Source organism: Sturnira hondurensis, unplaced genomic scaffold, assembly GCF_014824575.4.
Source record: "Sturnira hondurensis isolate 20B ecotype Veracruz unplaced genomic scaffold, ASM1482457v3 Scaffold0015596, whole genome shotgun sequence".
NCBI classification, from domain to species: domain Eukaryota; kingdom Metazoa; phylum Chordata; class Mammalia; order Chiroptera; family Phyllostomidae; genus Sturnira; species Sturnira hondurensis.
Genome location: NW_028088227.1, coordinates 25,309,861 through 25,336,210, shown reverse-complemented (window position 1 = coordinate 25,336,210; position 26,350 = coordinate 25,309,861). Strand labels below are relative to the sequence as shown.

Sequence of the window (26,350 nt, the reverse complement as noted above, 5' to 3'; positions counted from 1 at the left end):
CTCAGTCTGTAGTGTTCATAAAATGTGTGGGCAGAGGCCTTGCTGGGTCTCTCTTCCTCTCTTCCATTCCAGGGTGGGTGTCATGTGGACAATGTAGTTTACCCCAGACAGGCTGAGGGGAGCCAGCATGTCACTTTCAGTAGCTGTGTGTCTCCCCGGTCTCTCTGGGGAAGACTCCCATCCCCATGCTTTTGGGACCAGAGGAGGGTGTTCAGGATGTGGGCCTTAAGCATTCCTGGAGCCCTGCTATAATGCCAGGCTCACACTGTTGCCGTGGCGGCAGGCTGGTGTGCGGAAGGCTGGCAACCCGCTCGTACTGCTTTCTGGGCCATGCACCACGCAGGTCAGAATTGCAGTGGCTGGTGTTTCAGCAGTGTTGGGTCCTGGGTGGTTACACGGAGGGACCCTCTGTGGGTGGGGCTTCCCTCTCTCTTCCTTCTATGTTCTGGCCGGCCACACAGAGTCTGGCTGCCTCCTGTCATATGACTAGGGGCTGAATACCACAGATTTTTTCACCATGCCTGTTTTGATAGAGAGTAATTGAGACATGGAGACAGTGCAGCAGTTCCGCTTAGTGGTCCCTGAGCCGGCCTGTGGCCGTGGATCGGGGTCAGGGGTCCCCCATTAGTCAGCCCAGCAGTTTTGAAAGTCAGCCCTTCTTTGAGCAGGAGCAGGTTAGTTTCCTGAGGACCTTTCCTCATTTCCCCACTACTCTGAAAGAGTAGGTAAAACAGGGGTGAAATACATAATCGGTTTTAAAACCTGAAAGGCAGAGATACTCCTCTTTAAAAATGAAAATACCCAAGTTCAAAAATTAATTTTCTCCCAGAAGACAGACAGGGACTTCTGACCGAGAGCAGCTGTAAACGGTGATTCAGTGTCCTGTGTGTTCTCAGGACTGGAGCTGGACTTTTCAGGGGGTTCTTCAGGTCAGGGTCGCCCCATCAGCAGCCCTGTGTAGGAGCCCCTGGGGCGCCCTCTTGCCTCCCCTCTCCCCTGTCATTGAGTCCTCTGCGGTTTTTAATGAAAAGGTGATAAAGGGATCCTCTTACATGATTTTTTTAAGAGAGGGAGAGAAACATGATATGCAAGAGAAAGAGCAGTTGGTTGCCTCGCGCACGCCCCCTACTGGGAACCTGGCCCACAGCCCAGGCACGTGTGTGCCCTGACTGGGAATTGAACCAGTAACTTTTGGTCCACAGCCGGTCCTCCATCCACGGAGCCACACCAGCCAGGGCTCATCTTACATGATTTTAAAATGCTGATTTATGGCCTCAACGTTCCATCAGCTGAGACAGAATCTCTTAGAATTGGGCCAGGAGTCTGCATTTCGACCACGTTCTCTTCCAGTCAAATTGAGAACTTCTGTTGTACAGGCTCCTGCTCCAGTGGCCTGGAAGCAGCTGGTCCTGAGCAGGTGAAGGCCCCCTGGGACGCCTGGCCCAGCCTCCCCGGGCTGCCCCGTTCTTCCTCCCTGCTGAGCGCCCAGTGAAGGCCATGCTAGTGTCTGCTTGCCCTGAAGACTCCCCCAGGTTTTCTCCCAGCTCCGCAGTTCTTTTCCGTTTCCTTTTCTCCCCACTTTCGATACACTGTGCCCGACTGGTCTGGGCAGCCGTTGTGTCCTCACGTGGCTTCCCCCGCCAGTCCCACCCCACGCCCCACTCTCCTCCAGCAGGAGCCCTCTGCTCCCCAAGTTCAGGTCTGCTGTCCCTCGGAATCCCCTCGGGGGCCCCTTCTGGTTGTGCTGAGTGGGCTCCAGTCCCCCCCGCGCTGAGCTCATCATTAAATGTGGGGTCCCTCCAGCGCGTACTCTTCTGCACGAGGTGTGTGGCCTTGTGCCGAGAGAAGCTCCAAGACTGGCAGTGCTCCCGGTAAAGGCTGGCAGCCCGACTGGGTGGTCCGGCCTTTTGCGGAGCAGGCAAATGCCCACTCGCGCCAGTGTGAGGCGCGTGAGGCTCCTCGAGGGAGTAGCAGCGCCCTAGTTTCGCTCGCTCTGAAGCTGCGTAGTGTTCACGATGTGTAGTGTTGCTCTGAGGCATCGTGGTGTTACACTCCGGCTTGTGTTCATCGTCAGAGACGGTCAGTCATGCGCTCTATGCCTAGTGTGGTGTCGCACACTGAGTTTTCCGTCAAACTTCAGAGATACGTGAGCGTGAAACCGTGATGGTGGAAAAGGACGTTTCACAGCGCCCAGTTCAGTCGTGTCCTAACAATGTCGTTGGTGTACCTTTGTTCTAGTTGGGTAAATTTGTGGTTACGTAAAGCCTACGGCTTTCTGGAGTGCTGCTTTTATCACAGTGGACAAAACAGTTTTTATTGCAAAATTGGTTTCTTTAACACTGAGTAATGAAATACCGTCTAGCTCAACCACTATATGGTTGTAAGAGTGATGAAACTCATCGTGTGTGGGATGGGCAGAGTGGTGGGAATGCCCACAGTTGTTACCCGAAGAACCAGGAGTCCGTATTTTGTACCCTGACAGGTGGGAGGGCTGTGCAAGATAATATTAATAAACAAAATGCTCAATCTTGCACTTTCATCCAATTATAGGCAATTGCCTGAGATCACCCCAAAGAAAAAGTATTGACTTCTGCTGAATTGTGCTGAATGCTCCATGTCCCAGGGCACACCCCTCTCCAAGTCTGAGGTCTTATACGGACTCTTAGGCAGTGTACCGCGACACCGTGGATGTGACCACGACACTGACTGTGGATGTGACAGGAGTCGGTTGGTTTCTACTGAAAAGCACTGAAGAGAAGCCACTGCTTATCAGGGCGGAGTCAGTGGATTGTCCTGCTTAGGGCACAGAGGAGGTGCGGAATGGGTGGCAGTACCATCACCCGAGGTCGGACTTGGGTGAGCGGGTGGGGCCCATTTCTGGGGTTATTTGCGCAGCTGCACAATGGCTTTGGCTGCTCTCCTTCCGTGCCCCCTCCAAAGTCACTTTGCTCGCAGGTTAGCAAGAGTAAATGCCGGGGCCCCAGAGTCTTGGAGGGAAATGTTGCAAAATGAAGTTCAGGGAAATAATCCGATCTTGCTTCTCTGTTTCTTTTTGGCATCCGCTACAGCCTTCTCAGTTCTGCCTCGGCTCTGCCACTCTAACTGTAAACAGCAACAAAGCGCAGTGGTTCGGTATCTCCATCTGGTTTCACTGTCCTGACCCAAATTTCTGATTCTGCAGAATACACTGTTATTCTAGTTTGTGTGACTGTGAGACTGACTTTGGAAAGTCTCTTTTCCCTGGAATGGCATGTTTAATTTGTCGGGTCTTTGGGTCAGGGAGGAGAGAGCAGAGTGTCGGGCGTCACAGAGAGAAAACAGGCAGACAGTACACTTGCAGACGGCTCTGAAGGGGAGGGTTTAAGGAGGCTGTTTCGGAATTAGCGATGTGGACCCACGGGGACAAGTGATCTCACTTGGCTGCGTTTGGTTTTTATCTCCCAAAGGGCAGTAATGTCTGTTGACTTACACAGGGTGCAGTTTGAGTGTAAAACAGGTAATGTATATGAAAGCACTCTTAAAAATATCTTCACAAATAAAGTTTTCTTTTAGTTTACAAGTATTTCATAATGATCTAACTTCTAGCTCTTTTTTTAATGAGGTTGTATTTTAAAAAGTAAAATCGAGGAGACACTTCTAGAACTTGTTTGTTAAGAGAATGTTGTGAACAACAATTATCTGACTTACTACTGCACATTCAGCTCAGCAAGTGGGCTATTGCCGATTGTAAACAATGATTTCTCTTCACCTCCCTGTGAGCTTTCGGTGTGACCAAACACTCTTCTTGTCCTAGGTGGGGTCTCATCGTGTCCGTATGTCAAGGGGATTTGAAGCCAATGCACCTGCTTTTGACAGGTGAGGCTCTCGTTTTTACCTGGTGCCCCAAGTGTTGACATTGCCAAGCAGTGAGTCTAGACATGATGGTATTTGCTGATTCATTTCGCCTTTCGGCTCCAAGTGGCATTTCCAAGACCTAGTCTAAGTGGGACACAGGGACTCCTACCTAGTGCCACGACTTCCACTGGCGGCAGCCCTGGGCGTGTGGGCCTCAGTCTCAGCCTCACGCCCCTCCCGGAGGGCGTCCAGCTGAGCAGCTGAGTGCTGGAAACCGACTGGTCCAACAGGGGATGTGCCCTAAGGGTGAAATGCAGGGTCCGGCGGAAGTAAGGCCTGCTTGAGTGTGGTTGGTAGGGTAATAACATGGCGTGGTAATCAGTAGTTTTAATTTGCACATTGCACCTAAAATGTCACACGGTGTGCTTGAGTGTGATGCTGTTCCATTACAGAATGGCATGCTGATGATTTTGTCGTGAAAGAGGGACATTATTGGTGCCAGACCCTGGAAACATTTGCTTTCAAATAGTACAAAAAAACAAAGTGAATATTTCCTTATTGATATTTCTTTCCTATGCTGGGTGACATTGCAGCTGTGCTGGGTTAAATGCTCACAGGGGTGTGATGGACACACGTGCAAGCCCTTGGCCGCAGCCCTGGCTGCCCGCCCACCAGGGCTGGCGCTCTGTGCCCCCGGAGAGGAGAGGATGTTGGCAGACCCCCACAGCCCCGGCACGGGGGGCTCAGCGCTGGTGGGCAGAGAGGCACTTGCAGCCACTGAACTTGCATCGGTTTGGAGTTGGAGACCACGCAGAATGGGTTGTCCTCAGTTTGAGGTTCTGTCATGTAGGTTCTGATCAGTCATGGATTCCTGCTTATTGGAAAAAAAGGTTAGCTTATCACTTGATGTTTGCTTATTTTCTTTCTTTCTTTAATAGGCATTTTAGAACACTTAAGAATTTATATGGCAAACAAATAATAATAAATTTGCTTGGATCTAAGGAAGGTGAACATATGCTAAGTAAGGCCTTCCAGGTAAGAATGGTGTTTAAAAAATAATATGCTAGAATGATCAAATTCTTCCAGGGGGTGAATTACTTCCTAGAAAAGGGTTGGAAACAGTGTAGGGTAATTGCTGCACTGAGAGCTTTCGAGGTGATCGGCACTAGCATCTTCCAAAATGAGCTTATTTGTGTTGTGGAGACCCAGAAGATGCCCCCCCCCAAAAAAAAACACTTCTCTGTCACCGGTGGGAAGACTGCAGGCCGCTTCCTCCTTCAGTGTATCTTGCCCGCTGCCCGGGAGCCAGTGCCTGACCCCAACCCGTGAGAGGGCGAGAGGGCGCTGGGCCGCGGGCAGGAGCGCCCCTTGTCAAGATGAGAGACACATTTGAGAGTTCCACGGAGAAATACCCCAAACAGAGGCCTGACTTCTGAAGAAAAATATTCTCCATAAACAATTACTGGATCAGTAATCAGTATAAATTATAATGTTGCATAGAATTATAAGTGTGGACAAAATGGTGAGAAAACGTTTTCTTAAATTCAGTCTAATGAACTTAAGAATTATTTGGCTATTTTGTTGTAACCTTGTGAAATAAATATTTGTAATGCATACATTATACTTTAGAGAATGACTTTTTATGGTAAACTTCTAAGACATTTATATATTGAACTAAGATATAAAAAATGAATTTTATAACTTATAGGCTTTGTCTTAAAAGTAAGTTACTTTAATTTGAGACTCTGTGACAGATACAAACCATTATTAAATTTGGATTGTAACACATGAAATGCTAGTGGTGGTGAGCACTTTCATCTTCTAAGCCAGGTGAGAATGTTACTGGAGTTCCCTGGCCGTCCACACCAAACCTCTCGGGGAGAGGACGGCGGTTTTAGGGACAGTGTGCCCTTAGCCGTCATAGGCGAGGACGTTTCCTCTCACCGCTAGTGTTGACAAGAGCGCTGTGAGGTCACTGAGGGCCCCGGGCCTGGGCTGAGGCCCGAGTCTAGAATGCCGGGGTCCGTTTCAGCCGATGACGGTGGAGCCGTGTTTGGTCGGCATCGTGATGAGCGTTTGCCTTCTGACTCCAGGGGCACCTGAAAGCATCCGAACACGCCGCTGATGTCCAGATGGTGAATTTCGACTACCACCAAATGGTGAAAGGAGGAAAAGCAGAGAAGTTGCATAGTGTTCTTAAACCTCAAGTCCAGAAGTTTCTAGATTATGGATTTTTTTATTTTGATGGAAGTGAAGTTCAAAGGTTTGACTGCTCTGTTTCTCATTTCTTTAAATTGGAACTTTGCTACTATTTTAAAGCTATTCTTAACATGGAACTCTAAAATTTCCTTTTTTAAAGTCCAAAGTATCTTTACTTAGTATACTCAATCTGAGGCTTTTTTCCTTTCTGTGGAATTCAACAAGTCATAGTCATAGCTTACATTGCTGAGTGTACGTCGTGGGCCGAGCAGGGTCCTTAGTTCCTCCATGTGTCAGCGACAGCACTTGTGGGGCCAGGCTCTGCTCTCCCCTTGCCTCGCCCCAGGACAGGCAGGCGCTGCTGTGAGGCCGGCCCCAGGCCAGCGACTGGGACGTGCTGGGGCTGGGTTCTTCCCTGCCGTGGCCCAGGGGCCTGTCCCAGCTCCCCTGTGACACGGAGGTTCTCCTGTTTCCAGACCTCCAAGGACCACCGAATGTAAATGGAAGTGAGAGGCATTGCTTACTGTCCGCTTTCATATAACTTAAACCTTCAGTCTTTGCATATGAAGTAGAGGAGAAAAGTATTGAAAAGTTGAAATTAAGAATATAGGTTGAGGTAAACTTTAGCGCACAGAGCTCAAGTTTTTCGTTTTTCCGTGTACAATGTCTAGTATCAAGGCTGTAGAAACTTCCTGGGACAGGCAGTAGAGATAGCAGGTTTTCAGGGCTTTAAAATTTATTCCTTAAGTACTTGGTATCTTTTATGTGCAGAGAACTGCATTTCTGTTGTGCCAGCCGCCTGACCGGGCGCGTCTGTCTGTTGCAGGGAACAGAGCGGCACCGTGCGCACCAACTGCTTGGACTGCCTGGACAGGACCAACAGCGCGCAGGCCTTCCTGGGCCTGGAGGTAACGCGGACCCGGGCCTTCCGTGGTGCTTGGGACTGTGCAGAGCGAGGGCAGGTTTCCTTAAAGGCATTCTTCTCCTCCAGTCTTTTTTTTTTTTTTTTGGCCCAAATCCTTGCCATTTAAACATCTCCTCTATCTGTTCTGAATTCTCTCCTATGTAGCTGTCTGTTTTCCTCTATTATTTCTTAACTTTCCCTTGAAAAGAACCCTTGCTCTTTGCACTATTCCAATAATCGCCTCTTTTGCTTGTCTTTTAGAAGAAGTGTGTGGAGGAGGTGGCCAAAAAGTTCACTTGGTTTCCCTCATAAGCTGGCTCTAGTAGTGCTTAATTGTCTTTAACTTCATTTGAAACCATTTTGTTAGGTTGTATTGTGACAGCCGTCACATTAATGTGCACTTAAAAATGCTTATCCAAATTGGTGAATCTTTGTGTAGTCATTTAATATTGAAGATGGAAGAAAATATGCAACATTTTCAGCATTTTATGCTTTCTTATTTCAAGAAAGGTGAAAATGCAACTGAAACACACACACAAAATGTGTGCAGTGTGTGGAGAAGGTGCTGTGACTGATCAAACGTGTCAGAAGTGGTTTGCAAGGTTGGAGGTTTCAGCTGGATGATGCTCCCAGGCCGGCAGACAGACCAGCTGGGGTTCACAGCGGTCAAGTCGAGGCAGTAACTGAGGGTGATCCACGCTGTGCCCTGCAGGAGACAGCTGACGTACTCAAAGTATCCGAATCAATGCAGCTGTTGGTGACAGTGAAAGACGTGTCTTTTATTTTCCGGAGAAACTAAAGGGGCATTTTGGCCAACCCAGCAGCATGTCCTTCTCTCCTCTGGTTGGTGATGGTCTTATGTCTGACCAGAGTATTGCAGAGTCAGGTCTGTAGCTGGGGGTGTGCTGTCTCCGAAATGAAGCTGCAGTGTGCAGATTCTCTGCTGCAGAAACGTCTTATCGAGTAACTAAGTATATTTTACTGTTTTGCCTGGACTGAAATCTGCCCTAGATCTTTTACTATCATTTGTTTAGAACACGTTCCCCAGGTGCTGAGAGTGAGCTGACCGAGGTGTTTGAAAGTCCTCACTGAGAGTCTAACAGACAGGCTTAGCTTTCCGAGTTGGCTTAGCCAGCCATCCACTGCTGGGAGCTGGGTATGCGAACACTGCCTGTGTAGACACTGGTTAAATGGTCACCGCATTTACTGGTTAGAGTAGGCAAAACCACACTGGCAACGGCAACGAGTTTCACCCGACTTCTCGGAGACAGAGGTGCGTTTGTGGTGAAGGGGTCCTAGGGCCTGTTTGTTTTACTCTCGGTGCCGGCAGACGGCCGCTCTGGTGCCAGGCCCGCGCAGGGTTTGCATATGACCTCAGTCTCTGATCCCACAGGAATGGTGGGTTATCCCCGTATGGACAGGTACGGCCAGAGAACGCCCTAGTAGGAAGGAGTTCAGTGAAATTCAAGGCACGTGGTGTGACTGGATTCCCAATAGGAGAATAGGTTGGAAAAGAAAGGGTTGTGCATTTCTTCAGCTCTGCCCAGTTTCAAGGCTAAAATTCATTCTGAGTCAAGAGCAGTAACTTTTCTAAACACTTTTCTCGTTACCTGGATGTTATTGTGGGGCCCGGCCAGCCGTGCCCCACGTAGTTGTCTTTTACGCAGGTCACCAGTGGTGGTTTTTATTTGATGACAATTCAAGAGCAGCTCTGTTTTCCCTATACCCTCTTGACCTCATCACCCAAGCTGAGAGAGCCGCATACAAAAGCTACAGAAACTTAGCTATTCTACACATACACAAATATATTTACATAAATATATTATTTAAATATTTAAATTAATATACACAAATATATTTAAATTAAATATTTTTCTTCTCTGCTGCATGCTGTTGAGTAATAGTTCTTTCAGGTCAATAAGGTAATGGAGTATGGTTTATAGATATATAGATATTTATTTTTTAAAGAGAGGGAGAGAAACATCACTCTGTGGTTGTCTCTCACATGCCCCCACTGGGGACCTGGCCCACGACCCAGGCATGTGCCCTGACTGGGAACTGAACTGGTGACCCTTTTCATTCACAGGCCAGCGCTCAATCCACTGAGCCACACAAGCCAGGACTATAGGGGTATTTTAATAAGATTAATCTTATTGTGTAACCAAAAGATGTTCTCGTTATAACATGAGAATATCAAGTTGCTTGTAAGTCTCACTGATGCGGTCTTTACTTTAAATATAGAAATGGTGGGGAACAACACAGTTAGCCTGGTAAACTGTTCTATCAGAATCCAGTCCCACATAGTCCTGTAAGTACAGATTTTTGGTTTACTTCCGGTAGTCCTCAAAAGTCACGTCACACACGGACAACAGTGCAGTGCTTGGAGGGTGGGCAGGGTGGAGGAGAAAGAGGGTATGGGGGGTTCTAATGGTGATGGGGAAAAACACAACAAAAATAAAAAAGACTCACATCACAGTGAAGGTGTTCATGTAGTTGTAAGAGTTTCTCTTTCATTGTTTTAGATGCTGACTAAACAGTTGGAAGCTCTTGGCTTAGCCGAGAAGCCTCAGTTGGTGACCCGCTTTCAAGAAGTGTTCCGGTCCATGTGGTCCGTGAACGGAGACTCGATCAGTAAGATCTATGCCGGCACGGGAGCTCTGGAAGGGAAGGCCAAGGTGGGTTCCGATCCATCAGACGGAAACATCCTGCCTGTCTGCCTGGGGGAGCTTGGGAGAGGGTCTCTTTTTTTAATTCTAGGACCTGTCTCCCCATGCTTTGATTCCTCTGTAACTCTCCCCCTGCCGCGGTGTGCTGAGTGAATGGAAGGCAGGTGCTCCTGGGGGGGGGGGGCGGTGGGGGGCCATGTGGTCAGTCACTGTGAGAGTCCAGGAGGCCTGGGGTCTGCACTGCTTCCACTTTTTCATGGCTTTCCCTTGTATCTTTGTTTTACTTTTTATATTATGTATTTGATTATAAATGTGGTTTTTTAAAACCACAGTCTTTCTGACAAAGGGCCCTGTTCTGTTTGGCTGGGTCCCAGCACTTAACCCGGTGCCCACTGTGGAACTGCCAGGTGGCAGGTGCTGGGTGGGCGGCACATCAGCAGGCAGTTCCTGCGACACCCGCTGTGAGCCCAGCAGGGTCAGGGCTTCGTGGGTCTGTGTTTGTTCTTTTCCCAACCTCCCCTTGAGAAGGAGACCCTCAGCATGTCAGACGTGGACCCGGTTGAAGTTCTCTGCCTCGTTAGTGCCTTTTCCCTGGTGCTGCTGTCTGGGGACTGTCTTCCACACCAGTATTCGGCCCCTTACTGAGGGGCTTTGGAAGCGTGCTCCGGGTATTTTTTATTCTTTTATACGCAGCATTGACTTTTTGAGGCTCCTAGCCTCGGCTGCCTCGACAGTTCCCAGATGACTTCAGGATGGAAAGGAGGCGTGTGCCGCTTTCACGGCCCTCACTCAGCCTCCTCGGTGGGGTGGGTGAGACTCCTCGGAGCCCACGCGTCGCCTGAAGGCCCCGTCCCCCCGGGGCCGCCGCCTCTGCTGGGTCTCGCTCAGGCCATGCTGCGTCCAGCACTGTTGGCCTTACTTGCCAGAGTTCCTTTTGTTTGATTCGATACAGAAATAACGTGTATTAACATCTACAGCGTTTTCTCTTAAGTGATCCCTGTTTTTAAAAACCTGAGTCATTAAATTTTCACTTATTTCTTTTACATAAAGAACATTATTTTTGCTATTATAACCTGATTCTCTACAACTGTTGCTTAAGATCTTATGTTTCTTACCTTTTTGTTTCTGCAGCGACTAAGACAGTAGAGAGGTTACCTAAGTTGTGAGTCTTTTACCTCTAACCTGATAGCTTTGGACTTTTACATGTGAACATGCTGGTCTGTGCTGAGCTGAAACCTAACATCTGAACTGTTCTTTCTTTCCTTTTCTCTGGGTTCCTTTTGACTAATTGCCCGATAATGTGGACGGTGAGTGTCTTTTCAAGTAATGTCCTCTGTTTATGGGATCATGTGGAAGAGAATAACATTTTAAGCCTCAAAACTGTTATCTCTTTATAAGAAATAAAAATTATGTACTAAAAACTATTTTCCTAAAAGGTAAAAGTTGGGTTTTTTATAAAACAACTATCAAAGTCTGTAAGAGCAAAATAAATCCTTATGGTAACTAATGTGCCTGAGTGAAGTATGTGTTCATTAAAAGTTAAGTAAACTCTACTATTCTAAGAATTAGCATAAGCTTATCATTTTTATTATTTATATGTACATAAGCAATAAAATATGCAGACTAAAATATACAGAATATAGTTAAGTGTAAACGATATTTATGTAATATTACATAACATTACCTATTATGTATCTATTATATGTAATATGTATTTATGAACTGTAATTATGAATTTCATTTTAGACTAGACCTTCATTCTTACGTCCAGTTATAACCGTGACCAGTGAAGTTATTGGGAACAACTTCGGTTCCATTTTCTATCATTAAAGCCCTTTGCAGCTCCTCTCAGAGTGTGGGAGTGCCGCCTGGCCTCCTCAGTCTCTCCTGCTTCCCTCCCCCTCCCCCGAATCTGGACGTCAGGGGTAGGGGTGACCTCCTTGTTTCACGTGTAGTCAGTTTACTTTCCACAGAGCCCAAGCTCTGCACGGCGTGGGTGGACGGGGTGGCACTGAGCTTCCTCCTCGTCCGCACGGAGCTGTCGTGCAGATGAGGAGAGGCGCAGTGGCACCTGGGCCCATTTTGCTGAGATGATTTGACGTGCAGAATAGAGTGATTAGTGTCCTTTATGACAGCGAGGTGATGTAAAGCTTAAAGTTTCAAAATGCCTCCCGAGGAAAAAGAACAGAACTTAGAATGAAAGTCGGTGCTCCTTTCTCCCCAACAGGCCGGAAAGTTAAAAGATGGTGCTCGTTCTGTTACTAGAACGATTCAAAATAACTTCTTTGACAGCTCCAAGCAAGAGGCCATTGATGTTTTGCTCCTGGGAAATACTCTAAATAGTGATTTAGCTGACAAAGCTCGAGCACTTTTAACTACTGGAAGTTTGCGTGGTATGCGTACTTTTATTTTACTTTATGCTATTTGTATATTTCTTCTAAAAGCCCAAGAAGTAAATGTAAACTTATTAACATAAATAACTTTTAGGTTCAGTTGATTAAAATAGATTTGGAAGGATACTGAATTCTACCGATATGATTTTTAAAAATTGCATTCTCCAGAGGAAGTTTGTCTCTTACAGAGTGTTGGTATCATCTGCGGTGCTAGCAGCTGTGAGCTGAGGGCTGAGTGGGGGCGAGTGTGGCTAACCTCAGGTGAGGCGGGGTTTCGCAGGCGTGGAGCTCGCAGAGCTCGCAGAGCACGCAGGCGCTTGATCACGTGGCAAACATGCGTCACTGCACAGGCCAGTGCCTGTCTCGGTGGTTTTGCTCATCATCACCCCAGACGTTTCTACAACTTGTTCTTACCTTTTCATTGCTGTTGCGTGAACAAATATTGTCGTTCTAATAATTTAAAATATTACTTCCTATTGGATACTACTATACCCAATTTTAACATTGGACGTAACTATCTGAGTTTCAGGGTAGCTTTTGTCTTCTGTGTCTTTTATTAAAATCAAAAGAATTTGCGCTCATATCAGTGAACATGTATTAAGTAGAATAGTGGGAAAACTCAACATTCATCTTAAAACTTAATAAATTAGACTTCCTTTCTTCATACTTTTTCTATTTCAACCTCTCAGCACTCTAAACATTTTTATTTCTTCAGTTATCTCCAAGCCACACCTTTGAGTTTTTTCTGTCCGAGTAGGAGAAATCGCTCCTCTTCAAGCCCTGTGCTCTCAGACGGCTCCTTGGGCAGATGGGTGCACAGGGGTCTCTCCAAACATCTCGCCGGTTGCGGGCAGCAGTCCGGCCAGCCCCCGGGGGTTGGAAGCTCTGGGAACAAAACCTGCCCCCTGGCGGGCACTGTCCACTGCGGGCTCCGGCCTCCCAGCCCTGACCTGCCTTTGTCACCTCCTTGCACCTGTCCCTCCCCTGACAGAGAGGCATTACTCAGGGCCATTCAAAGTAAGCCACTGCAGGAAAGAAGAGGAAAAGCAAGGACCTAAAACGTTCCCAAACTTGACCATCCGTTTCGTAGTTTCCTGCACCTTTTCCTACACATGAAGTACAGCCGGTTCTGCTGTGACCCTCACTCTAGGGGTGGGAGTTGTTCCGGCAGGGATGGTGCCTCAGGGGACACTCTGGGCACAGTGCCACTTCCGAGTTAGCTCCTACACAGTTCTTCGGGCAGTGACACCAGTGGACACAGACAGCTGCCCTGTAGAACAGAGGTGAGTGGGAGTGCACAGCATGTGTGCACACTTGTGCACACACCTCAGATGTGCCGCTGCTCCCCCCGCCCAATGCTGCAGGTGCACCCGGGGAGCATTCACACTCCTCCTCACTGGCTACCACGCGCGGAGCTGGGCTGGCCTTGCGAGTGAGCTCCTGTCTTTTTTTGGTGTGTCACTGCTGAAGTGGCCGTTCTGCCCCAACCCACGTTTCCCGTGAGCCCTGAGACTGTGTGACGGACATGGCAGCGCCTTCCCAGTATGGCCGTGTTTTTGGCACGTGGTTTGTGGTAACGGCATTGGTGGCGCTCGCCTATCCGTGAGTCCCAGGAGGAGTTATTCCAAAAGGCACGCATCAGGGCAGTGCCATCCATGTGTCCAGTGTCCTCCGGCCTCTTAGGTTCTGTGCATCGTCTCTTCCACACGCATGTGCACATGTGCACACACTCACACCATGCATGGGAGCAGCCTGGGAAGCAGACCTGGGACCTGCTGACATTGCCGAGTCCCCACAGGGTTTTTGAGGATACAGAGGCTTGTGTCAGCTGTTGTCATTTATGTTTAATTTTTGGTGTCATGTCGCCATCAGATGGACTTGAAAGAAATGAAGCCACCTTAGAATGCTGTCGTAAGCCTGGATTCTAACCGCCACTTGCTGTTTTACTAACGACTCTTTGTTTTCTTCTTCATGCATCCGTAGTTTCTGAGCAGACTTTACAGTCAGGTACAGTATGGAAAATCAGTCTGTGTAAAAGCAACGTTTTCTCTATTTCTCTAAGGTTGATATTGTAAACAAACAAAACCATGTAAATGTCAACTTCCTCTTTATTTTTCCCTTAGACCCTAGCAGCACGAATGGATACCTTGTTTCAACCTGAGGGAAAAAAGTTTAGGTTTGAGAAAGCTACTTAGACGGAAATATGCAAAGGTCTTTGTCATCCTGTAGCAAATGTTTAGTTCCAATTAAAGAGCTCTCCAGCTGTAATTTCACTTTGATAATTTACTGGACAGACCTGTGTTTGGCCGGCATGCGTGTGGAGGAGCTCAGGCGTGACCGTTGCGGGGTGACGGCAGAGCATACCTGTGAGCCTGTGCCCCAGCAGCGGCTCTCACACACGGCCTTGGCGCCTCGCCGTCCCACCACGTGGGCGAGACACGCTCTGTGACCGTGCTGACATCTGTTAGGAGGTGTCAGGGCTGCTGACGAAGTTGGGAGAGTTAAGCGTGTAAGACGGAAAGGGGGTTCTTGCCTTTCCTGTTCCCAGGGATGTTGTGCCTTTATTTTCTGGACAAAGTTTGTGATCTCCAAACGTGAGTCTGTGGCGAAAGGAACAAAAGTTGAACTCTTGCCAGAAACCGAGTGGAAAAAACATCTTTGTTTCCCTTCATTTCAGATGTGATTTGCTTAGTTGTTGCTCTGCTGTTTTGAGAAACTGGCTAGTTTTAGGAGGGGGGCAAGGAACACAGCACTTCCTCTGCCTGTGAGTCACGCGGCGAGACCCGTGCTCTGAAAGGCAGCATGGTGTTGGGCACGCCTCCGTCGAGCAGAGGCTGGCCTCCCTCTGCGTGTCACCGTGCCGGGCAGCTGAGGAGACAGGACGTTTAAACTCTGTTCCATGCACCCACTGACTTTGTCAGTGCACTCCATTCGGTACTTGTCTTGCTGAGTAGTTTAAGCTGTTGGATCATTCTGAAACTTGTGTTTGCATTGAGAAAGGACTGCAGAAGCCGGTTTCATAGTCGTGACCATGATAGTGACTTCAGTGACAAAGACCAGTGGTGATGTAGGGACAGCCAGCTCCCAGTTGGCCGTGCGAGTGGCCAGAGCAGAGCGCCTGCCCTAATGGCCCCGCGCCCCCGTGTGGGGGTCCCGCGGACGGTGAGGGGTGAGGAGTCTGCCTGTCGGCCCTGGTGTCACAGATAGACAACAGGGGGAAAGAACACTGTGTGATGAGAGTAAGTGTCCCTTGGACGTTCCTTCCCTTCGACCAGGTGCCTGCCAGTTACGTGCACAGTCTCTGTTTTAGTGAAGGCTCTCTTAAGGTTCTATGCACCATAAGTGCTGAGACTCGATGAACTTGACCCGATGAAGCGGGGTTTAGAAGGCAGAAGAACCAGTGGCGGTCAGACAACGTGCAGGAAAAGAGACAGAGGACTTAGAGTGGGTGGCAGCCTCTCTCAGCTAACAGTTATTTACCGGGCACTTGCTGCGTCGGGCACTCCTGGTCACCAAGGTAGCACGGTGACCAAAGACCAGTGCTCCTGCCCTCCCCGAGCCATCAGTCTTGTGAAGGCAGACAGGTAGCCCGGGAGAAACAAGTAAAAGACACAAGTCGGTAAATGGTGATAAAATATGTGGGGAAGATGAAAGCAAGGAGGAGGTCTGCGAGGTCGGGGACAGAGTGCAGGTTTAATGAGCTGGTCAGGGAACGTGTCCCTGGAGAGGACGCCCTGCAGGCAGCGAGGGGGGAGCACTGCAGCCCCGGCACAGCCAGTGCAAAGCCCCGGGGGAGCAGGCCTGGCGTCCTTTTGAAAGGACTGGGAGTCCCGTGGCTGGGCGGGGAGTGGGAAGCAGGGGAGTACAGAAAGGCAAGCCAGCACATCTAGGGTGTTCCAGACCCCACAGTTACGGAATTTGCTTCTCCTCCGAGTGAGGCGCGCAGCGAGTACCGGTGGCTTTGTTCTGCAGCATCTCAGTAACATCCATAACTCGTGTTTCCATCAGGGGGCTGTAGTTCATCCAACCACCCGTCCTTAGCAAGAATCTTAAACGTGAATGTTCTCAAATGCTTTTGTTTGGGGAGAAGTAAAATTTATATTTTTATCAGCCTTTGAGTGAAAGTTACACGAAAGTTGATTGCTTTATTTCTAAAACTGCAGTGTCCCTAATTTTGTACCTTATAAAACAATGTAGCATTTCACTGAAACAGAACTGTTTGTTCTGCATGAAAAGCTATAATTTCATAATAGCTTTTCTTACTTTAGTTATTGTATGTATGTGGTTGGTATTTTTTAAATTGTGTTTAGTTAATTGCATTGTGTTGGGCTCTGTGTCCAAGGCTGACCCCCTTCCCAGCCTCTGCAGTGGCTTGCAATTGTTTGTGCTCACTGTGATCATTGTGCCTTCCAGACTTCGTTTCTCAGTTGCAAAAATCAATTTTAACAATTGTAATGCAGTTAAAATTCTATTGTGTTTTGTTTTTATCAGCCTCCTCTAAAGTACTGAAGAGCATGTGCGAGAATTTCTACAAGTATTCCAAGCCCAGGAAAATCCGAGTGTGTGTGGGAACCTGGAACGTGAACGGGGGGAAGCAGTTCCGCAGCATTGCGTTTAGGAACCAGACGCTCACCGACTGGCTCCTAGATGCGCCCAAGTTGGCTGGCATCCAGGAGTTTCAAGGTTGGCTTTTCTTTTATAAGATTTTATTTATTTTTATTTTCAGAGAGGGGAAGGGAGGGAGAAAGAGAAATACCAGTGTGTGGTTGCCTCTCACATGGCCCCCACTGCGAACCTGGCCCGCAACCCAGGCACGTGCCCTAACTGGGACTCGAACCAGCGATCCTTTGGTTTGCAGTCCTCGCTCAGTGCACTGAGCTACACCACCCAGGGCTCAAGGTTGGCTTTTTACAGTATGGATTTAATTAGTAAATCCTGATGGGCTTATTATGATCTAGAAACATGTGGCAATTCGCAACACACGCTACTTTATCAAAAAAGCTTGGGTTTTCCATTGGAAGGCCAACATTTTTGTAGATCAAATCTATTGAAAGCTTACATCCTTTTTATTCTTATATTTTTATTTTCTACTTCATAAAAAAAAGAATGATAAAATAAAATACATTTTCCTTTGGTAATTTGATTTCTCAGGAAATAGGATCCCCACATAAATAAGTACCTTAATTTAAAGGAAACCACACATTTTTATCTTTTTTAGTCATCTTTCATCGTCACATCTTAAACCCTGGGGTTTTCCCCACATTTTTATTAAAATGCCCCTTTTCACGTTTGACCGTGAACCTAACTTGCAATAGCAGTAATAATTGTAATAGAAATGAAATGACAGCTAACACTACAATTCTTAGTACTTCACACCTGTTCACTTAACCCTCGAGCGGTAGCACCGTCGGTGTGGTCTGGCTTCACAGGTGAGGGAGGCGACCTTGCCATGGGCACACGGCTGGTGGCGGCATCGCCCTGGAGCCCTGGCAGCCTGGGTCCCGAGTCCTTGGGCTTCCTTGGGCGGCACCGCGTCTTGGGCGGGACCTCGGCCGGTGCCTTCCCCTCCACAGCCTCCCTTTCCTGTCTGTAAATAAAAGGCAAAAGTAATCTCACTCTGCAGTATTTGTGTGATAATTAAATGCAATGACGGACGTATGAGCCTTGCACATAATAGCAGTCAATAAATATTTGTATTTTTTGTTTCTCAGTATTAGTTCATAGTATTTGTGGGCTCTTCCCAGCCACTATTGGTGCTCATTTCCAAACTAGTACTTGGGCTGCCCAAGTGCCCCGGCTGTTTGTGTGAGGCGGCCCCTGTTCTTCAGTTCGGGTCGACGCCGAGAGAGCTGCTGGCCAGACCCGAGGGCGGCGTCCCCGCCACGGCGTGTCTCCTGGTTTCCTGGGCTGCGTTCGCCCGGGAAACGGTGAACAGAGTCAAACCTGTGGTTCCTGAATACAACTGGGAAACCCCTCCCAGCGACTCTCTCTCTTTGTGGCTGGTTTCCGAACCCCTTCCTCATCTGAGTCGTTTCTGAACGTCCACACTCCCTCCCAGCGCAGATCTGCGTCAGTCCTGGTGGGGTGGCTCGTCTCTGGCCGCCTGTGGTGCAGATTCTTTAGCAAGAACCTTTCAAAATGGTTTCTGAAAGGACTTAAGGGTCTTCCAGAACAGCAGTCTTCAGCAATTTCAGGACGCCTGAATAGAAAGCCAGTTTAAAGTAATTTTGTCCCACTTGTGGGTTTTTGCCTTCAGCTTCAGCTCGGTCAGACTTAAAACACGGAAAACGGATTTCTGTGAGAGCTGATGCTGGTCTCAGCTGTGCTGCGTGGGCTGCAGGCAGGGTGCCACTCGACCGCAGCTGCATTTTAACGTCTGTCTTGGGTGCCTGATTGCAGATAAAAGAAGTAAGCCGACCGACATATTTGCGATTGGTTTCGAAGAAATGGTCGAGCTGAATGCCGGGAACATCGTGAACGCAAGGTAAGCCAGCGAGGTGGTGCACAGAGGTCCTCCGGGGATGGGGCAGGCCACAGGTAGTGCTCACGGGGACGGACGGGGGTGGTGCCCAGGAAGGTCCTCTGGGCTGTGGAGTAGCAGTTCCCAAACTCTGGTATCAGGGTCTTTTCTACTCCCTTAAAACTATGGAAAATCTTAAAGAACGTTGGTTTATATGGCTTATCTCTCTTGATATTTATCACTTTAGATATTAAAAGTGAAAAATTTAAAACACTTACTTCATTATGAAATAATAATAAACCCACTATGTGTTAACATAAAGAACACATTTTTTTCCTAAACAAAAATGTCCTGACCCTGGCTGGACAGTTGATTGAGCTCAGGCCTGCGAACCAAATAACCGCGGTTCGATTCCCAGTCAGGGCGCATGCCTGGGTTGCAGGCCAGTTCCCAGCAGGGACGCATGAGAGGCAACCATATATTGATATTTCTCTCCCTCTCTCCTTCCCTTCCCCTCTAAAGATAAATAAATAAAATCTTTTTAAAAAATGTCCAGAGAAGGAGGGCATTGTTCGTAGTTTTCTGGGTCTCTGACATCTAGCCAGAGAGCTGGCTTCTTACCCTTGCTTTCATTGGGAGGTGTAACACGCTGCTTTGGCTGCAGCGTGTGCAGAGAATGTGAACGTATGTAGGTGGAAGTGGAACTACTGTAATAGGCTTTCGGGCAGTTTCTTCCCTGAGACCACAGCAGAACTCAACTCGTGGGGGCGCTTCTTAAGCCCCGTTGCAGTATGGACTCTCAGCCCACAGCAGGGAGCTGTTCGCGCAAACACCGCTTTGCCTTGCTCCACTGACACACACTGTCCGTCTGGAAGCCGTCAGTACCGGAGCTGTGCCGGTCATCCCAGCGGTGACACGTCTCATTACACGACACCACAGCGGCAACTGGTTGCTGTCATCACTGGTCTTATCAGCAAATTCTAAGTATTTGGAAGCTGTTACGATCATAGCATATGCTAGCTTTCCAAAATTCTCACTTTTGCTTGAAAACTGAAATTTTTTTACCATTGGAAGTAAATACTATCATGTGTTTCCCTTGAAAAGGTAGGATTGGTCAAAAAAGTGTTTGCTGAGTAACCTAAGTCTGAATATTAATTCTGTCTGTGATTTGTTCTTACAAGTAAATAATTGTTTTCTGTGGAAAAAGTGGCAATTCATCTCAACTCAAACTGTCGAGTGCTTTAACAGGAAACAGGTGCCACATTTGAGGGCGCAGCAGAGGGCTTTGTGGGCCCCCGTTCATCACACAGTGTTAGAGGTGACTCAGGGTTGGACTCTGGCAAAGTCGCCATTTGCTGCTCCGTCGAGGCTGTCCCTGAGTGAGGTGGCGTGTTTCGGGGGTGGGTGTGTGGCCGGGAGCACTGTGGTGAGCCCCAGCACAGTCTGGTGCCTCCTCCTTGTCACTTTAATGCTGGGACATGGCTTCAGTCCACGTGGCGAGACGGGCCGACGCTGTCTTAGCAGGGCCGTGGAGATGGCTTTGGGCTCCTGGGCGGCGCCCCCCCTCCCCCGGTGCGCCCAGAGCGTGCTCGAAGAGGTGCGGGTGGGAAGCCCTGTGTCCAACACCAGTGGCTGGCGTGGGGCCTACAGCCTCCGCACTTCGCATTGACCATGCGTGCCTTCTTTCAAAGTCGAGCAGCTGCTCTCCTTTTATGGCATTTTTAAAGATTTTCAGAATAAAATCATGAGCTGAAATAGTATGGTATCAATCTCGCAAATGCCATTTTCTCTCTTCACCAAAGTGAACAGCAGCAGCTCATACCAGAAAGTAGAAAAGAAGTCCAACTTCATTTTGCTGTTTGAAAAAATACATGGACCACACAGTGAATGCTCGAGTGTGCTCTGGAGGTCCCCCCACTTTGGTGCCCAGCCGGAGCACTGGCTCTTCCTCCTCGTGGGAAGGACCAGGTACCCCCTAAGTGTGCGCAGAAGTCCGATCGCGATGAAGGAAAACAAAGACTGGTGTCTTAGGGCATCCTTTTAGGTCCCTGCTACCAGATGCCTTAATTGTTTTCTAAATACAGTTTAACCAAATTGTTCTTTAGTAAGTTGATTTTTCATTCATTTGACCCAGGGGTCTCCAACCCCCAGGCCACAGATCGGTACCGGTCCATGGCCTGCTGGAACTAGGCCAGGGAAAAATTGTCCTCCATGAAAGTGATCCCTGGTACCAAAAAGGCCGGGGAGCACTGATTTAACCAATATCTGTTGAGCGCCTACTTGAGGTGCTAAAGGTACATCAGTAAATAAAACCCACAAAAACCCCTCCCTCCGTGGACCTTCGGTTCTTGTGGGAAGAGACAGACAGGAACTGCAGTAAGTGAACTCCATGGCACATCAGGGGACAGGAAGTGCCATTCGGGGCAAGCAGACCTGTGGAGGGGAAGGTCAGGCCTGTGGAGGAGGGGGTGCAGTTCTGGGTGGGTTGAGGGGAGGGCTTCTTGACAGGAGGGCTTGAGGAGGGAGCGGATGAAGGTGATGGAGGCCACCATTCTCGGGGACTGTGGTGGGTCTCTAGGAGCCTCTGTCTCCTGGATTTGTGTTTGGGGATTGGGTACAGCCTAGCATTGGGTGGATTTGACAGGTGGAAGTGAGGCCATCAATGGGGTTCACCAATTCTGTGACCTGGAACAAGGAGGAAAACCGTTTTCCTTTCCTCCCCGTTAATGGGAGGTTCTTGGGCACAAACTCACCGCTCCGAGAGTTTATAAAGACTGAAGCATTTGCCCTGCCTTCTTGTGTGAGCTGTGTTTCCGGGTGACTGTAAAGTTAAGAGTTCTTCATAGAAGAATTCCAACTTACTATAAATGCCTGTGAAGTGCTGGAATTACAAAGTCAACATTTTGCAGCCCCTGATGAAATAATAATCTAGGCAGTGGTCATCAGCAGATGCTAAAACCTTAGGAGGGAGAAGGATTAAAGGGGGAACTTTCTGTTATAGGGATTTGGATCGTTACCCCCCCGAACAGCCCATCAGGGATGACGTCACAGAGATTGTGTACCTCCTGCAGTGAGGCAGAGGTGACTGTCCCACCCATGAGGTGGTTTTGCCAAAACAGTAGAAGTGCATGCTTGCGGAGCTCCAACACTGACCAGTTTAAACCTGATGTGCAGAGGGACGGGTCAGGGTCCCTGAGGACATGTCAGCCAGCCCCAGACTTAAGTATTTTACGGACCGGTGACACAGCATCTTAAAATTCCATAGGCGTGAGGAGGTTTGAAAGACAGAGATGAAGACAGAGTCAGGAAACATGATAACCAAGTGCAATGTGTGGGCTTTGTTTGGACCCTGTTCTGAAGAAACCAACCGTAAGAAGACATGTTTTGGAAAACGGGGAAATTAAATGTGAGCTGATTGTCTGCTCACGTGAAGGCACTGTTGTGAGTGATGTGCGTGTGGGACTGTGTGAAGACGAACACGCCCTCCTACGTTAGAGATGTGTCCTGAAGTCCGCACGGGGGGTGGCCTGTGTCTCAGATCTGCTTAAAAATATTCCGGTGTGCCCCTACCCCGAAGAAAAGACGGTGGCGGGACAGAGGGGAAAAGACTGGCAAATGCCGATCGTTGTTGAAGCCAGGAAGTAGGTGTGAATGGTGGTTTACTTTATGGTGGTCTCTTCTGCGTATATTTAAATTTCTCTATAAAAAGTTTTTTAAAGTATTATAATCCAGAAAAATAGGGAAAGGGCAGAAATGTGTCTGGGAGCATGTACTTCTGTTACCCTAATGAACACCAAAGGAAAAAGGAGGGTGTACAGCATGCCATTACTCACATGGTGAACTCGGGTTTAAAAATGAGTCAGCTTGAAGTTCTTTGTGCAGAACTAGTAGGCGGGTTTCTGAAAAGGGTGTTCCTCGGGCCAGACTTTGGGTTTTCCTTTTTAAAGGAAACAAGAAACCAACTTGCACAAAGATTTCCCTGTTGGTGTAGATTTCACGACTGTCGGCAGGCTTATTGAATTTGAGTGTGTAACTGTACAGGTGACACGTGTCCCACAAAATGGGCTCTCTTGTCCCTGTCTTTCCCATGCGTCCTGGCAGCACGACGAATCAGAAGCTCTGGGCGGTGGAGCTGCAGAAGACCATCTCCCGGGACAACAAGTACGTGCTGCTGGCCTCGGAGCAGCNCGATTTTTTTTTTTAATTTTTTAATTTAATTATTTTTCAAGTACAGTTTTCTGTCTATTACTCCCATCCCGTCCCACCCCCCATCCTCCCCCTGGGCTTTCCTTTTTAAAGGAAACAAGAAACCAACCTGCACAAAGATTTCCCTGTTGGTGTAGATTTCACGACTGTCGGCAGGCTTATTGAATTTGAGTGTGTAACTGTACAGGTGACACATGTCCCACAAAATGGGCTCTCTTGTCCCTGTCTTTCCCATGCGTCCTGGCAGCACGACGAATCAGAAGCTCTGGGCGGTGGAGCTGCAGAAGACCATCTCCCGGGACAACAAGTACGTGCTGCTGGCCTCGGAGCAGCTGGTGGGTGTCTGCCTGTTCGTGTTCATCCGGCCACAGCACGCGCCTTTCATCAGGTCAGCATCTGTGCGCCGCGGCCACCCCCTGCCCCTACCCACCGGCAAGGCCCAGAGGGTTTGCTGCTCCGGAGACGCGCTTATCTGTGGGTCTTGTTTTTCAGGGTATTTTGATTCAAGAGTCGCTAATGGACATTGTGAAAATTGCAGTTTCACAGCTTGCCCACCAGTGGCCACATTGTGCATAGTTCTAGAATCCCGTAACATACAGTCCTGATGTCTTGCACACAGGGAGGAGCCTACTGAAATCTCAGGTCTTTGTGTTCCAGGGACGTGGCGGTCGACACCGTGAAGACGGGCATGGGAGGCGCGACCGGAAACAAGGGCGCGGTGGCCATCCGCATGCTGCTGCACACGACCAGCCTGTGCTTCGTCTGCAGCCACTTTGCCGCGGGGCAGTCCCAGGTCAGGGAGAGGAACGAGGACTTTGCAGAGATAGTCCGGAAACTGAGCTTTCCCATGGTGAGTCCCTGCTGAGCGGTCTCTGGGCTGAAGCTTTGAGACGCCGTAGTGTCCCCCAGACTCGCTGTGACTGCTTGCAGCTCCGGGGTAGTTGTTCCTAGAAACGTCCCCAGCACTCACCTGAATGGATACTGCGTGCGTTTTTACTACAGGGCTGAATAAACCGCTGGGGGAGGGAAGCACATCTGGGGCCAGGAAGAAGTTGTAAACCTTCGTAAAGTGGACCGATTGGGACTTAAAATCCCACGTCCTTCCTTCTAGGGCAGGATGCTGTTCTCCCACGATTACGTGTTTTGGTGTGGGGACTTCAACTACCGGATCGACCTCCCAAACGAGGAGGTCAAGGAGCTGATTCGGCAGCAGGACTGGGACTCCCTCACAGCGGGGGACCAGCTGACCAACCAGAAAAACGCTGGGCAGGTAGGGGCTCGCTGAGGGGTGCTTGCATTGGGAACGGCGGGGTGGTGCTGGCTATGCAACCTGCTTTTTTAAAATCAGTGTTGCTTTCACCCTGGCTGGTGTGGCTCAATGGCTTGAGCACCAGCCTGTGAACCAATGGGCCGCTAGTTCGATCCCCAGTCGGGGCACATGCCTGGGTTGCAGGCCAGGTCCCCTGTAGGGGGCACGTGACAGGCAACCACACACTGATGTTTCTCTCTCGCTCTTTTTCTCTCCCTTCCCATCTCTCTATAAAAAAATAAATAAAATCTTTTTTAAAAAAATCACAGTGTTACTTTTTTTCAATCTTTTGAGAGTCTCTTCGTGCTCAATAAATATATATCTATAATTTAACAGGTATAGAATTACTGTGCCTTTAAAAAAAGGGAAAGGAAATGAAAACCCACATTAATTCCCAGGAGGAAAAATATATTATGTCCTCATAAGATTAACGTTCAAGTAGAAGAAGAAACTTTTTCTCCAGTAGTAGTGACTTTAGTCTCTTTGTCTTCATGTCTACTGATTTTTTACCTGAAGACCCTGTGTAATATGCTTTATTTTTTCTTCTCTCATTTCTCACACCATCTGCCTTTTTGAAACTTAATTTTTAAAATGTGTGGCCACAGAATTTTGGAAGAATCCATGTAAGTTCGTTCAGAGTGGAGGTGATTGTGGCTGCTCAGCACAGTGCTTCGGGGCCCCGGCCTCACACTCCAGCCGGAGGCACCACGGCCTCTGCGGCCCCGGGGCCTCGTGTGAGGCATCAGCCACAGTGCTTTCCAGGGCACCCGGGTCTGCCTCCCAGTGCCATGGCCGGGTGGTCTTGTGCTTTGTTGGTTCGAAGGTCCAACGAGTGGCTCGGGGAGGGCCCTGTGTCCGGTTACTGTCCTTGGGCTCTGCCCACTGGGCCTGGAGTGTCCATCAGATGCACACGCGCTCCATGGGAGCGCCTCCCGCGCGTCGTGAACATTGCAGGATGGCGGCCTGGATGGAGACAGAGCTTTTTGCTTTTCGGGTGACGTGTGCAAATCGTAACCTCTGTGTCTGTTTATTGTAGATTTTTAGAGGATTTTTAGAAGGAAAAGTAACCTTTGCTCCGACATACAAATACGACCTCTTCTCTGAAGACTATGACACCAGCGAGAAGTGCCGCACGCCTGCGTGGACAGACCGGGTCCTGTGGCGGAGGAGGAAGTGGCCTTTCGACAGATCAGGTGCGGGGGCTTCCTCGTTTCAGCGGGTCAGTGCACACTCGGGGGCAGTGGGGGGCTGGGGGCGCCAAGTGGGGAGGACTTCCTGTTGATTTGAGTTTGCAATTCTCATTCGGTTGTGCTCATTGTGTTTAAGTGAGTTTATCGGGGTGACAGTGGCTAATAAGATCAGATGGAATAGATCACACCGGCCGGTGGCTCGGTTGGCTGGAGTGTCGTCCCACGCACCAGAAGGTGGCGAGCTCCATCCCGGGTCGGGCGCGTGCAGGAGGCAGCCGATCCATGTTTCTCTCTCACATCAATGTTTCTCTCTTGCTCTCTGCCTTCCTCCCTCTCTGGGATCACTAACAAGCAAAACAGAGACAGACTCGTAGGTAGAGAGCAGGCTGACAGCTTGTGTGGGTTGAGGGGTGGAGGGATGGACACGGACAACAGTGCTGATTGTGGAGGGGAGAGGCGTGGGTGGAGGTGGGAGAGGCCATATGGGGAATAAGTGGTAATGCAAAAGTACAAGAAAATAAACTATTAAAAATAAAAATAAAAATTTAAGAAATATTGAAATCAATAAAAAACATATCTCAGGTTAGGATTTTTTTAAAAGACCATATAAGTTTCAAGTGTACAATTCTATGACACATCACCTGTTATTGCATTGTGTGCCCACCACCCAAAGTCAAGTCTTCCTTCACCATATATGTACCCCCCTTTACTAATTTTTAACAAAGGTTATCTAAGATAGAATAAATAAATTTAAATATAAAACAGATTTTTTAAAATATTCTCCAACTTGCTTTTTTTAAAAGATTTTATTGGTTTAATTTTAGACAGAGGTGAAGGGAGGAAGAAAGAGAGAAAAACATCAGTGTGTGATTGCCTCTTGAGCGCCCCCTACTGGGGACCTGCCCTGCAACTCAGGCTTGTGCCCTGACTGGGAATCGAACCAACAACCTTTTGGTTCGCAGGCCGGCCTCAATCCACTGAACCACACCAGCCAGGGCCAACTTGCTCTTAATTATTTAACTTTTCAACGTAAAACAGTCTATTTTCTTTCAATGATATTATTTCACATAAAGAGAAACAAGAAAACATTTCATGAAATTTTCAACTGAATACTAGTGAAGGGTTTAACATGAATCAAGTGGTGTGCACATGTTAGGAGCTGCTGCTTCTCCGTTGAATTACTTACCAA

The 26,350-nt window shown here is 48.5% G+C and overlaps 1 protein-coding gene across 1 annotated transcript in view; it reads left to right on the top strand.

The window, feature by feature from the left end:
- SYNJ1 (synaptojanin 1) overlaps positions 1-26,350 on the top strand; it is a 77,607-nt gene that overhangs the window by 27,467 nt on the left and 23,790 nt on the right. Inside the window, exons 7-18 of the mRNA XM_037065275.1 lie at positions 3,794-3,855; positions 4,773-4,869; positions 5,928-6,097; positions 6,860-6,941; positions 9,460-9,612; positions 11,831-11,996; positions 16,488-16,679; positions 18,396-18,480; positions 22,910-23,050; positions 23,320-23,512; positions 23,774-23,932; positions 25,008-25,164. Of these exons, the coding sequence (XP_036921170.1) occupies positions 3,794-3,855; positions 4,773-4,869; positions 5,928-6,097; positions 6,860-6,941; positions 9,460-9,612; positions 11,831-11,996; positions 16,488-16,679; positions 18,396-18,480; positions 22,910-23,050; positions 23,320-23,512; positions 23,774-23,932; positions 25,008-25,164 (1,657 nt within the window). The remainder of the gene's footprint in view (positions 1-3,793; positions 3,856-4,772; positions 4,870-5,927; positions 6,098-6,859; positions 6,942-9,459; positions 9,613-11,830; positions 11,997-16,487; positions 16,680-18,395; positions 18,481-22,909; positions 23,051-23,319; positions 23,513-23,773; positions 23,933-25,007; positions 25,165-26,350) is intronic.